Source organism: Alosa alosa, chromosome 3, assembly GCF_017589495.1.
Source record: "Alosa alosa isolate M-15738 ecotype Scorff River chromosome 3, AALO_Geno_1.1, whole genome shotgun sequence".
Classification (NCBI taxonomy): Eukaryota; Metazoa; Chordata; class Actinopteri; order Clupeiformes; family Clupeidae; genus Alosa; species Alosa alosa.
Window position 1 is genome coordinate 4,171,073 of NC_063191.1, and position 13,427 is coordinate 4,184,499.

At 46.4% G+C, this 13,427-nt stretch overlaps 2 protein-coding genes across 7 annotated transcripts in view; one reads left to right on the forward strand and one right to left on the reverse strand.

Moving 5' to 3' along the window:
• Nucleotides 1-5,017, reverse strand: part of gtf2e1 (general transcription factor IIE, polypeptide 1, alpha) — a 20,016-nt gene extending 14,999 nt beyond the window's left edge. The window contains exons 1-2 of one of the 3 annotated variants that reach the window (XM_048238549.1): nt 4,901-5,017; nt 3,801-4,362 (exon numbers count right to left, since the gene is read on the reverse strand). In XM_048238549.1, the coding sequence (XP_048094506.1) occupies nt 3,801-4,248 (448 nt within the window). In that variant the 5' untranslated portion in view covers nt 4,249-4,362; nt 4,901-5,017. Of the gene's footprint in view, nt 1-3,800; nt 4,363-4,872 lie in introns of all 3 variants that reach the window. The other 2 variants (XM_048238551.1, XM_048238550.1) reach the window with 2 other exon arrangements.
• rabl3 (RAB, member of RAS oncogene family-like 3) lies at nt 4,263-11,007 on the forward strand. 4 transcript variants are annotated; one of them, XM_048238585.1, is made up of 9 exons: nt 4,263-4,345; nt 5,500-5,591; nt 5,922-6,051; nt 6,460-6,574; nt 7,174-7,324; nt 9,832-9,903; nt 10,055-10,093; nt 10,196-10,318; nt 10,412-11,007. In XM_048238585.1, the coding sequence occupies exons 1-8, from the start codon at nt 4,294-4,296 to the stop codon at nt 10,289-10,291; spliced, it is 747 nt and encodes a 248-aa protein (XP_048094542.1). In that variant the 5' UTR covers nt 4,263-4,293; the 3' UTR covers nt 10,292-10,318; nt 10,412-11,007. The 4 variants fall into 4 exon arrangements, with proteins under 4 accessions (XP_048094542.1, XP_048094544.1, XP_048094543.1 ...); XM_048238586.1 differs by lacking the exon at nt 4,263-4,345 and adding an exon at nt 5,194-5,264; XM_048238587.1 differs by lacking the exon at nt 10,196-10,318.
• Nucleotides 11,008-13,427: the final 2,420 nt, after the last annotated feature.

Sequence of the window (13,427 nt, forward strand, 5' to 3'; positions counted from 1 at the left end):
GCACGTGTGTGGGTTGGCCTAGCGTAATTGAATAAGTGAGAGAGGAGAGAGAAACATGCAGAGGGAGAAACAGACAGAGAGAGAGAGACCGAGAGAGAGAGAGAGAGACAGAGACAGAGACAGAGAGAGAGAGAGAGAGAGAGAGATGTGTTTGTGTGCGTGTTAGGAACAGACAATATCATCAGCTGTCTACAGTGCAAGTGCCATGAAAACTGTTTTGTAATTGTGTGTGTGTTTTGAGTTAACTAAGCATTTACAGTTCCCCACATAAAACACACAGCTCCATCTCTGCTGTTTCAGGTCAGTCTCGTAGGAGCAGCCCAGCACACCACAATTACACATCAGAGTACATACAAATGGCCTCCCACTACACACACACACACACACACACACAACACACACACACATACGGGAAAGCAGGCACAGACACATGCGTGTGCATAAAATGCAGACACATGCGTGTGCATAACTAACACACCAACACACACACACACACACACACACACACACACACACGTGAAAGCAGGCACAGAAAAAAACTTTTAGAAATAGTGTTCTGGATATAGATACCATTCCATCTCATACAGCGCACTGATTCCCCACACGCCACACACCCCTCCCCTCTGTGCACAGGCCACTCCCGCCATTTGGGGTTGTGTGTGTGTGTGTGTGTGTGTGTGACAGGCCACTCCCGCCATTTGGGGTTGTGTGTGTGTGTGTGTGTGTGACAGGCCACTCCCGCCTGGTGTTGCCAATTCTTGTACTAGCGCAAGTGGATAACATCAGGCAAACGCAAGCGTTACTATCAGGCAAACGCGAGTGGTTATTTTTGCCATAATTGAGCAGCCTTAATGCCCGCACACACCGCTTTCCAATACAGGCCCTAATCCTAGCTTCCCAATACAGGCCCTAACCCCTAGCTTCCCAATACAGGCCCTAATCCTAGCTTTCCAATACAGGCCCTAATCCTAGCTTCCCAATACAGGCCCTAATCCTAGCTTCCCAATACAGGCCCTAATCCTAGCTTCCCAATACAGGCCCTAATCCTAGCTTTCTAATCCAGGCCCTAACCCCTAGCTTCCCAATACAGGCCCTAATCCTAGTTTCCCAATACAGGCCCTAATCCTATCTTCCCAATACAGGCCCTAATCCTAGCTTCCCAATACAGGCCCTAATCCTAGCTTTCTAATCCAGGCCCTAACCCCTAGCTTCCCAATACAGGCCCTAATCCTATCTTTCTAATCCAGGCCCTAACCCCTAGCTTTCCAATACAGGCCCTAACCCCTAACTTTCCAATACAGGCCCTAATCCTAGCTTTCCAATACAGGCTCTGACCCTAGCTTTCTATCCAGACACCCACTGATCCTTGACAGAGTGGACTCTGATGAAATCCAGAAGTGTCAATTGTTATGCACCATAATCAAATCTAATTGAAAGCCATCTCTGTGTGTGCTGCGGTGATCCCCTGACCCCTGACAGACCCCCAGACACAAATCAGCACTCCACTCCTGCTTTCAACTGGGAGTTTTTCTAGATGTGCTGGACAGGTGTAACAGCTCCATCTCTACCTGGCGCTATGGGCAGGTGTAACGGCTCCATCTCCACCTGGTGCTAGTCACCTGGTCAAGTGTAGCAGCTCCATCTCCACCTGGTGCTAGTCACCTGGACAGGTGTAGCGGCTCCATCTCCACCTGGCGCTAGTGAGCTGGCCTGATGGTGGGCTCTCTATTGTGCAGCTCGGCTGACTGAGCTCAGATTGAATAGAGGAGTCAGGCTGCAGTACGCACCAGTGCCTGCAGGGGACGGAGCCTTCAGCTCCCTTCAGTCTGCCCAGGAGCTGCTGATCCATTGGCATGCACTGCCCCCTACTGCTGGACAACACTACTGCAGCAAGAGCACATCTTTACATTTATTTAGAGCCAGTAACTGAGAGGATAACATTAATGAATCACCGTTTTAGCATCTGCTAATAATTTTAAACATAAACAAATGTGACGTCCTGCGCAATCGCTGACTGCATCTTTAAAGAATACATCACTGTATATATCGCTTTAACCTGAAGAGGATCCGGACAGATACACAGAGGTAGGCCTAATACATTACACAGACGCCACCACACTGCTCCTCCTCAAGCCAATACGTCAGCCAAACACCACTAACACCATCCTCAAGAGCCTGCGCGTGCTGCCTCTGCAACAACGACTTGTTATGAGACTTGATATATGTTATGATATTATGGCCTCAAAAGTCTTTGAAGGCTAACACGCACCAAGTCTCATCCACAAACATACTTCCTGCAGTACTCCACCAAAGCCTCAAACGTCCTTGAAGGGTTACTAACCTGCACTATTGTGTCAATACATTAACAGTGCACTGAAGGGTTACGAACATGCACTATTTTGTCAATACATTAATGGTGCACTGAAGGTTTACTAACATGCACTATTTTGTCAATACATTAACGGTGCGTTGACGGAAGCTTCCCTTCTCCAGCCCCTCCCAGGTGGTCTCATCCACAAACACGGGGTTCCTAGTGCCACCGCAGGGCGCACACTGGCCAAAACAGAACAGCCCAAAGCCACGCTACCGCAGGGCGCACACTGGCTAAAACAGAACAGCCCAAAGCCACGCTCTTCAGGAGTCAGGGTCACAATAAGTGCATTGTTCACAGACAAAATGAGCTCGCTCAGTGCCCGCGCTCTTTAGAACACCCTCGGCTCAGTGCCTGCGCTCTTTAGAAAGTGCTCATGTACTGCACGGGCACTGTCGTGTGGTCCACATCGTTCCTGCTGGACATAAGCTGCCGCAGGTCTCAGATGACATCGGAGTGTGTAAGAGGCAGCAATGCCATATTTTTTATCAGCTCTCCACTTCAACAACAACACGTTGCATTTATATAGCGATGTCCAAGGCACCCAAAGCACTTTTATGACCACTGTCAGTCAGGACCTCAGTTTAACGTCTCGTCCGACTGCATCTCCTGCAGCACAGTGTCCCTATGACTGGGGGTCATTCCATGTGAAAACAGCCAATATCGGGGAATAATGTACATGACACCTCTCAGATTTTGCTGCAAAGCGGTGAATATATGCCTTATGTTATCAAACAAAGGAATCTGAAGTTTCAGGTCAATATCTCAAACGGTTTGCCTGTGGCTGTGCCTGTGGTTTGGTAACATAAGGCATATATTCAGCAAAATTTCAGAGGTGTCATGTACATGGGTGGCTGAGTTACAGCAGCTGATGGGCTTCTCCATCACTTGGGCAGGCTGATGCTCTGGGTGCCACCACCAGCAAGCAGTCCATCTCATCCCACACACACACACGCTCATCACTCATTTCACCCCACACACACACTGGGCAGCCGTGGCCTACTGGTCAGCGCTTCGGACTTGGAACCGGAGCATTGCCGGTTCGAACCCCGACCAGTAGGAAGCGGCTGAAGTGCCCTTGAGCAAAGCACCTAACCCCTCACTGCTCACCGAGTGCCGCTGTTGTTGCAGGCAGCTCACTGCGCCGGGATTAGTGTGTGCTTCACCTCACTGTGTGTACACTATGTGCTGAGTGTGTTTCACTAATTCACGGATTGGGATAAATTCAGAGACCAAATTTCCCTCAAGGGATCAAAAGAGTATATATACTATACTATACTATACACACGCTCATCATTCATTTCACCACACACACACACACACACACTCATCATCATTCTCTCCTTCTGCTCATCATGGTCATCGTTTAAGATGTAAGACAAACAACACACATCATGTCCATCTCTTGTGTTCCCCTCCCCTCTCTCACCTGTCATGGGATCGAACAGCTGGTTAGCCTCCAGGTCGGTGAACGTGCTGAGGCAACAAGGACACCTGAACGAGGCTCGGTTTGTGGAATCGCGCTCATCTGTCTCGATGCGCCGACGCATGTGGTCCAGTTTGTACTTCACCACGTTCACCAGCAGCCGGTAGTTGATGAAGTAGTAGTTGTGGCGTGTGGTCTTGCCGTCGGCAGCCGTCTCCACGCGTAGACGGCACTTAAGGAACTTGTCTGCCTTGAGGGTGTTGAGAATCGAGCGAAGCTGCTTGCGCTCGAACTTCAGCAGCTCCAGCATGTCCTCCTCGCGCACGCACGGGTTGCGGATGAGCACGTCCAGGGCCAGCGCGTGTTCTACGCCGTAGAAGCCGCGCACCACCTGCTGGGCGAGCCGCTTTAGCGCGGGGGGAACCTCGGTCAGCAGCCCCGGTTCCGACATCGCTCCGCGGGAGGGAAGAGACAGGCAGGCTGAAGATGATGTGGGATGGGACTGGTTCACTTAGCTGTCTCAGGAGAGAGAATACGTATGAAACCAGGTGTGTTCAAAACAAACCTGCAACAGGAAGATGGACAAAAAGTATTTAGTACGTTAGCTGACTGTAATGAGTTACCGACAAATACCCTGTTAAAGTTATACGTCTGGGGCTATCAAAGCGTTAGCAAGTCACCCAAGGATTCACTAGTAACTTGTGTTATCAGTTAGTGACATGTTACTAAGGGAATTAGCTTGGAAGTTTCTTACGTTAGCAAGCTAGGTTACCCAGTCTATCCTTGGCAGAAATTGCCTGGATAACGGGGTTCTTGTAATACAAGAACCTTACATTTATTACAGAAATACCAAGACAGTCATTAACTTCTGATCACTTTAATTATAATTGATAATGGCTGGAAATGGACAGCAACAGGGCGACCATATTATAACGTTACACCGGTTGAAGCTAACATGGGTAACGATGGTTAGCTTAGAAAGCTCCCGCAAACAACACAAGACCTAGCAGCTACTTTTAAAACAAAAACATTATGTATGCGCGTGTAGCGTCTTCTATGAGAACCGTCTACATACATTATACATGAAACAATGGTGAAATAACCTTTGGTTTGGATTAATTCCCAACTTCGATAGGATACTTTCCAACAACTCAGTTATTGCATGTGTACTCCGGAAGTGATTCTGGAGAAAACATACCTCACGTTACCTTAGAAAACGACCTCTGATTGGTTACCAATGTTAAAGCGAATTAAAACCTATGATGAAAACCAATGAAAACGGTCTACATTTTAGATTGATTATACCGTTGTACCAATCAATTTCTTGGACGTCAAACTGGGACGTTACTTAAACTTTGTTTTTAACCAATAAAACAATAGTAACTTCAATTCTTAACTTCCGTAATGCTGTTGTCAGAAAGATGGCATCCCTTGACAGAGTGAAGGTGTTGGTATTAGGAGATTCTGGTAAAAAACATGTTTATGCCTTGACCTATTCTATCTCTTTATTGAAATGTATTAAGTAATTCGTGTAAGTTGTACCCTGGAGTTTGTGAACAGTGAATCCAGTTTGCAGTCTGGTCATTTTAACGCACACGTCCACTGATAATGTGATGACTTGGAAGAGAAGCCAGTAACGTTAGTTTAGCAGCGACTTGCCAGGATATCAGCATCTGCCGTGTCTGTGTGTTGTTTGTTGTAGGTGTTGGTAAGTCTTCGTTAGTCCACTTGCTGTGTCAGAACCAGGTTCTGGGCAATCCATCTTGGACTGTTGGCTGTTCTGTCGACGTAAGGGTAAGACATGTTACTTACTTTCACTCGATACACTTCTCTGCTTCTTCTATATGTTCACCAGTACTGTACAATATAAACTGACTTGGTGTAAAGCAGTGTTTCCCAGACAACTGAATTCCATTTGTGGTGGTTGGTTTGCAGAATTAACTTGAATGCAACAGTTTTTAACAAATTAGCACAGCATGGTTATGATGCTAACCAGATTTAAGCACAATTTAGTACAACCTGGAAAATCATTGTTTGGTGGTCAATGTTGATATTGTGGTGGGCCGCCACAAATAAGTCAATGTTTGGGAAACACTGTAAAGATCCAGTATTGTTTTCACGAAGGTACACGACTACAGAGAAGGGACACCAGAGGAGAAGACGTACTACATTGAATTGTGGGATGTTGGAGGATCTGTGGGTAGCGCCAGCAGCGTGAAGAGCACTAGGGCAGTGTTCTACAACTCTGTCAATGGTATGCTGGATACTAGCAAAGCATTAATTGCAACAAACTGAACATGCATACAGTTTATGATGCATTCATGGACAACAGGACACAATAAAAACCGTTACAAATGGTCCCTGACTTATCTTTACCAATGGCGCACAGTGGTGTTGTCACACTGCTTTACATGTGGGTGTCATATACACTGGCTTAAATCAGGTGTGTGTGCGTGTGTGTGTGTTTCGGATGATATTCGATGATATTCCTGTGTGTGTGTTTGTGCAAACATAGATTTCCTCACATGCTAACCTATACAGTCCAGTCTGTGTGTGGCTGTGTGTGTGCGTAGGTGCGTGTACAGTACTTGCATTTCGTACACCACTGAAGTGTAATGACCTCCTCTCTGGCTGTGTGTGTGTGTGTGTGTGTGTGTGGCAGGCATCATCCTGGTCCATGATCTGACCAATAAGAAGTCCTCTCAGAACCTGTACCGCTGGTCCCTCGAGGCCCTGAACAAAGACTCATCGCCCACTGGTGTCATCGTCTCCAACGGGTCAGGTCAGATGTGTGTGTGTGTGTGTGTGTGTGAGAGAGATAGATAGTGTCCAACAGGTGATGTGTGTGTGAGCGAGAGGGAGTCCATCGGGTAAAGTGTGTGTGTGCGCATGCAAAATTGCATGTGGGTGTTGATGTCATATTGCAGCTCACAGCCCCAGAGGGCTCCATGAATCCCAAAGAGCTGGGCCCACTTCATCACTTACGTTTAGTAGGGAGGCGCCATATCATATCATCCATGACACACCAGTAGCTCTCGCCATGTGATCCTGATTTGTTATACCGCACTTAGCATTACATAGAGTTACGAACTCTTAGCATTATATAGAGTTATGAACACTTACAGTAGAATTATATAAGAGTTACAGACACGTAGCATCATATAGAGTTACGAACACTTGGCATTATATAGAGTAACGAACACTTACAGTAGCATTATATAAGAGTTACAAAGCATCATATAGAGTTGCAAACACTTGGCATTACATAGAGTAGGGCGGAGTTCAGAGTTCAAGGAGGAGGAGTTTAGGACTGATGATGAGAGTTCCAAGTTAAAGAGATGATGACGTACAAGTTGCTGCTGTGTTTCCCCTGTAGGGACTATGATCGGGAGCAGTTTGCGGATAATCCGGTTCCCCTGCTGCTCATCGGTACCAAGTTTGACCAAATCCCCGAGAACAAGCGCAACGAGGTTCTGACCAGAACGGCCTTCCTGTCTGAGGACTTTAACGCCGAGGAGATCAACCTGGTGAGTAGGACTGCCATTACAGGGTGATGACCCTGGTGAGTAGGAGACTGCCATTACAGGGTGATGACCCTGGTGAGTAGGAGACTGGCATTACAGGGGTGATGACCCTGGTGAGTAGGAGACTGGCATTACAGGGGTGATGACCCTGGTGAGTGGGAGACTGGCATTACAGGGTGATGACCCTGGTGAGTGGGAGACTGGCATTACAGGGGTGATGACCCTGGTGAGTGGGAGACTGCCATTACAGGGTGATGACCCTGGTGAGTAGGAGACTGGCATTACAGGGTGATGACCCTGGTGAGTGGGACTGTGGAGGCCCCCCGTGGGGGGTCTAGGCTAGTAGGTACTAAGGCTGCACGATTTGGGGAAAATGGGTACACGCAACACAGGTCTTACACTATCACAGAGTCTGTGCTGTACTGGTATCAGGTCAACCACAGTGAGCATGACCCCTGCAGTGTCTGCTGCTGTTCTGGTATCAGGTCAACCACAGTGAGCATGACCCCTGCAGTGTCTGCTGCTGTACTGGTATCAGGTTGTTGCCATGTTGTTACCCATCTGGCCATAGCCTAGCCACAGGACCAGGAAGCGGTGTTGCCGTGGCATTACCATGGAAACAGTGCGGAGTCGCTAAACCTATAGCTATAGATAGATAGATAGATAGATAGATAGATAGATACTTTATTGATCCCCAAGGGGAAATTCAAGGTCTCAGTAGCATACAGACATAACACACAACATGAGACCATGTACAATAGAGACAGTAGAAAATAAGAAAACAAAACAACTAAATACTAAATATAATAATATAAATGAAATAAAAAAATCCAGTGTGCTTAAGGATGATGTTGACTATGCAAAGGCTTTTGGGATTTGAGCGGTGAATATGTGTCTCATGTAGCCTGACGAGCCAGACCCACATTAAAATGTAGGGTCTGGGCACTCACCATTCGCAGTGCTCAGTCCGAGGGGCGGGATAATCGGTTGTCTTTCAAATTCCCTCTGCACGCAATAGGACAGCGCGTCACACTGTTCGCCAACAGCAACATCCATCTTATTTGTTTTCAAGTAGCAGGGAATTCAAACCGTTGCAACTCTGCCATCAATCATTATGTTAAGCCCGCCTAACGACTCTATACACGATTTGATTGGCCTGATAGAAGTTTAATTTTTCGAGCTCACAAGCCAACGGAGAGTTGCTAGACTAGCCCTGGCAGCAATTGTAATGTGCTGCCGCTAGGGTGCGTCTAGATTTCTAGGCTATGTCTCATAACCTGCAGATGGGATTTGAGCGGTGAATACGTGTCTCATGAGGTGTCTGTGGTGGTAACCTGCAGATCAGTTGCATGTGGGAGTTTAGTAGAGCACTGCTAGAGGATAGAGACAAGTCGAGCAGAACACACCAGAACACAACACACCAGAACAGTGTCTCATGAGTACCGCTATAGGACAGAGACAGGTCGAGTATAACACAACACAACACACCAGAACAGCGTCTCATGAATTCTGCTAGAGGACAGAGACGGGTCAAGCAGAACACAACACAACACAACAGAACTGCGTCTCATGAGTTCAGTGTGGGATTGTTACGTGTTGTTCCCAGCCTTGGTGGTTGCCTAGATATGACTTTCTATCTAACAGCTCCTGCGTTTGTGATATAATGGCACCAGGTAGATTTATAGGACCCTCCTGCAGACCTCAGTTGTGTCCAACCCATTAATCAACAAACAGTAAGATGCAAAGACCACCAGCAGAGGGAGCCAAAGTGTAGGCTGCTGCTATTATGTGGGTTTGGAACACCTACAGTAACAGTGATGTGATCAGATGGCAGGCTGTCTGAGTTAGTGGACTTTAATAGTGCTAAACTCTCACATTTCACACATAACCATGATCATGCTTTATCATAAATAAACCCATCTCACATTTCACACATAACCATGATCATGCTTTATCATAAATAAACCCATCTCACATTTCACACATAACCATAATAGTCAAAGTCAAATGTATTTGTACAGGACATTATTATACATAATTGTCATTTAATGTGCTTCACACAAACAGAACATAGAACCTCGTAGACTTACGCTGAAGAGCTTGTTTCATAGAGAAGACAAAAGTTTAGAGTGTGAAGTTGAAACAGAGTGTGTCCTGTTCTCTGTGGAGGCAGAATGACAAGGTGTGTGTTTTGTGTGTGTATGTGTGGTTGGTGACATGGTGTGTGTGTGTGTGTGTGTGTGTGTGTATGTGTATGTGTGGTTGGTATGTGTGCATGGTGACGGTGTGTGTGTGTGTGGGGGTGGGGGTAGTGACATGGTGTGTGTGTGTGTGGTTGGTGACATGGTGTGTGTTGGGGGTGGGGGGACTTTCATAAAGTGAGTGGAGGTCACCTCAGGGTTCTCAAATGACTCCGATCCAACCCGTCATTCCAAATGACTCAGATCCAACACCACCCGTCATTCCAAAACCCACCTCTCTCTCTCTCTCTCTCTCTCTCTCTGCTACAGGACTGCACTAACCCACGCTACCTGGCAGCTGGCTCATCCAACGCAGTCAAGTTGAGTCGCTTCTTCGATAAGGTGACTAAATACTCTGACTCATATCTGAAACCACACACACACCTGAAGCCACAGCCATGGCCTGCAAAGAGAGGCGACATGGTGGTCATAAAAAGCATCACCAGTGCTATAGTAGCATAGAGCCTCATGATGATGTGTTTGACTCCCTCAGGTTATAGAGAAGAGATATTTTACTAAGGACCCAAGTCAGGTAAGTGTGTGCTATATTCTGCCCCTCTCAGTATACTCTTTCTCTCACACTCTTTCTCTCTCTCGCTCTTTCTCTCTCACTCTGTCATTCTCTCTCTCATAGCATCATTCAGATGAATGCACATTGCATTGGAAGCAAATTGCAGGCCTTTATGTGAAGCGTGCAGTACGAACATTGCCTCATGAAAATGAATTCTGAATACTGAATTACTGACTCAGTGAATGAGTGAGTGACTGAGCTATTCAAACCCATGCAGTTGTAAATGAGTGAATCAAACCCATGCAGTTGTAAGTGAGTGATTCAAACTGTTTTCTCCAGCTCGCAGGTTTCACAGACCGAAAGCGTTTCAACTTCAAGAGTCTGCACTACGACTGAGCCTGACTGCAAGACACACACACACACACACACACACAGGGGGCTGTGGTTTCCTCTACTGCTAGTTCAGCCATTGCCATCAGCCCTTCTGCCATTTGCTCTCGTTTGGTCTCAGCTAGCCTCCTCATTTCTTGTACAGACAGCTCAAAACAAACTAAATAAAGCGTCTTAACACTTACACACTCTTACTTACACCTGCCTCGTGACCCGTGAAGTTCACAGGACTGGATTCATGGATATTCAGTTTCCCTTTGATGACTGTTTACCATAACCTATAATGTACCGTTTGCTACATTAGCAAACATAATGTATTTCTGTGGGTGTTTTAAGCCCCCAACGTCGTCTTCCAGGCAGCGCTGCATGAAAGGCACTAGGGTTAGGCAAGGGTTAGGTGCCTTGAAGTCGACGGTCGCAGTGCTGCCTTGAAGTCGACAGTGGGGGTTTAAAACACCAGCGGGCATTTCTGTGTCTGTTTCTGATTCTATTCCTGTTTCATCTGAAGCACAGTAAAGAGAATGCAGGAAACTGCTCCAAACCCTGATATGAGCTTTATTGGCTCTTCATTTGGGTTATGTCATATTGTGTATATTTCTATATAATAATATTCATAATACAATATATTTGCATAAGGATGGAGAGATCCATATGGAAATACAGCGTTAAAAAAAGAGAACTCCACTGCTTCATACAGACAGACAAGGATACAAGGAAGTTTATTGTCTCATGCATATAGTTACTGGAAGTAAGAAATGCAGTAAAATTATGTCTGGTGTCAGCCTATTTGTGCATTTATGGGGTGAAGTATAGTGAAGTAGAAGGGGTTTAGTAGATTAAGTGGCAAGGGCTGCATAAGAAAGGTGTGGGAGGATTGGGATTGGGGGGGCACCAACAAAGGAGCACCCAAGAGCAACAGGGGCAAGGAAAAACTCCCTTACCAAGGAAGAAACCTTGGGCAGATCCACGGCTCAAGGGGCTAACCCAACTGCCAGGGGTCTTGGTGTGTGTGTTGGGGGGATGACAGGGGAGATGGGATAGTGTGCTGTGTGGGGAGAGGGCAGTGTGCAATATGTGTGTTGGAGAAGCTTCCTCATGAGACAATGTGCTGTGTATGTAGGGGGGCCTGGAGTGTGCAGCAAGTATGTAGAGGAGGCTTACTGTAGCAAGCAGTGTGCTGTATGTATGTGAAGTGATGACAGTGATGATGTAAGTGTGTGTGTTTTTTTTGTGTGTGGGGGGGGGGCAATTCCAGACAGGAATTGGTTCCAGAGAATAGATGTTTATTGGAGAGATGATGCAAAGCTACAATGAGAACACCAAGCTACAGTAATTAATCACATACCCTTTACCTCATGTTTAATGGAATAAGACCGTATATGTATCACAATAGCATAATTTATTTAAATGTGTACAGTACATAGGGCTAGTTTTTTTTCCATTGCCCATGACTTTCTTAAGTAGCAAAGAGTGTGTATCTGCAGACAGGTAAACATCTTTGATTATTACATGCAAACGTGTGGTTTGTCTGTCTTCTGAATAGTATGCCTTTAACTGAGTTCCTGTCTACAGAGCATCCTTCACACCAAGAACCTCTTTGATCCAGGGCAGGAAATGAGGAACTCTTGTGTAGACTTCTGGGTATTCTCTGTTATCACACGGCTTATAGGTGTAGGCGGTCAGCCCGTACAGGACCTTGGCCTTGCCCTTTCCACAGATAAGAGGACCTCCAGAATCCCCTGGCAACAAACATAACAGGGATAAGCCAATCAGGAGATAGTTCTCTTTCACACAATCTATAGCTTGCTTTAATAATAAGGAAGTGAACAGTATGGAAACCATATGACATTTCTGATCTTATGGATCACACTTGACATTGGACACTCCCTTGGTTGGTTGGTCAACTAACCAATAAAACCGTAACGGTGGTATGATGAACAGCATGCATCAAAATCACTGCAAATAACTAACTGATCAGTCAGAAATGGGTGCTGACTTACCTGACAGACTCCTTCTCTGCCATCAGAGACACTGCAGGTCATCTGGTCCTGGTCATAATACTCCTTCCATATCTTTGTACAATTCGCTGCTTTGTCCAGTCTGACTTCAGCCTCATACAGGACACTCTCCACTTCCTGACCGAGGACCCTCTTCCCCCACCCAGCCACCTCGCACTGCCCCCCTACACGGATCTTCCCATATGTCTTAGGGAGCTCCAACACCTTCACAAACTTGTTCAGCGTAGCCTTGGTCTTCAGCTGAGGAGTGAACAGTATACAACAGTATCCTTAAAGGACAACTCTGGTTTAATGGGTGTTTACATGGATCTGTTTATGGATGATAATGAGTAAACATTCATTGGGGAGCAAATAGGCGTTACTCTGAGTAGCTTTGAGTAAGAGCGGAATAAGAATGTACAACAAAATAGCATTTAGTGGTAGCCTTGGGGGCAAAATAGCATTTAGTGGTAGCCTTGGGGGCAAGGTCGCTAAGCCAGTAAATAGCATTTAGTGGTAGCCTTGGGGGCAAGGTCGCTAAGCCAGGAAATAGCATTTAGTGGTAGCCTTGGGGGCAAGGTCGCTAAGCCAGTAAATAGCATTTAGTGGTAGCCTTGGGGCTAAAAATAGCATTTAGTGGTAGCCTTGGGGGGGCAAAATAGCATTTAGTGGTAGCCTTGGGGCAAGGTCGCTAAGCCAGGAAATAGCATTTAGTGGTAGCCTTGGGGGCAAGGTCGCTAAAGCCAGTAAATAGCATTTAGTGGTAGCCAGCAAAATAGCATTTAGTGGTAGCCTTGGGGGGCAAGGTCGCTAAGCCAGTAAATAGCATTTAGTGGTAGGTAAGCCAGTAAATAGCATTTAGTGGTAGCCTTGGGGGCAAGGTCGCTAAGCCAGTAAATAGCATTTAGTGGTAGCCTTGGGGGCAAGGTCGCTAAGCCAGTAAATAGCATTTAGTGGTAGCCTTGGGG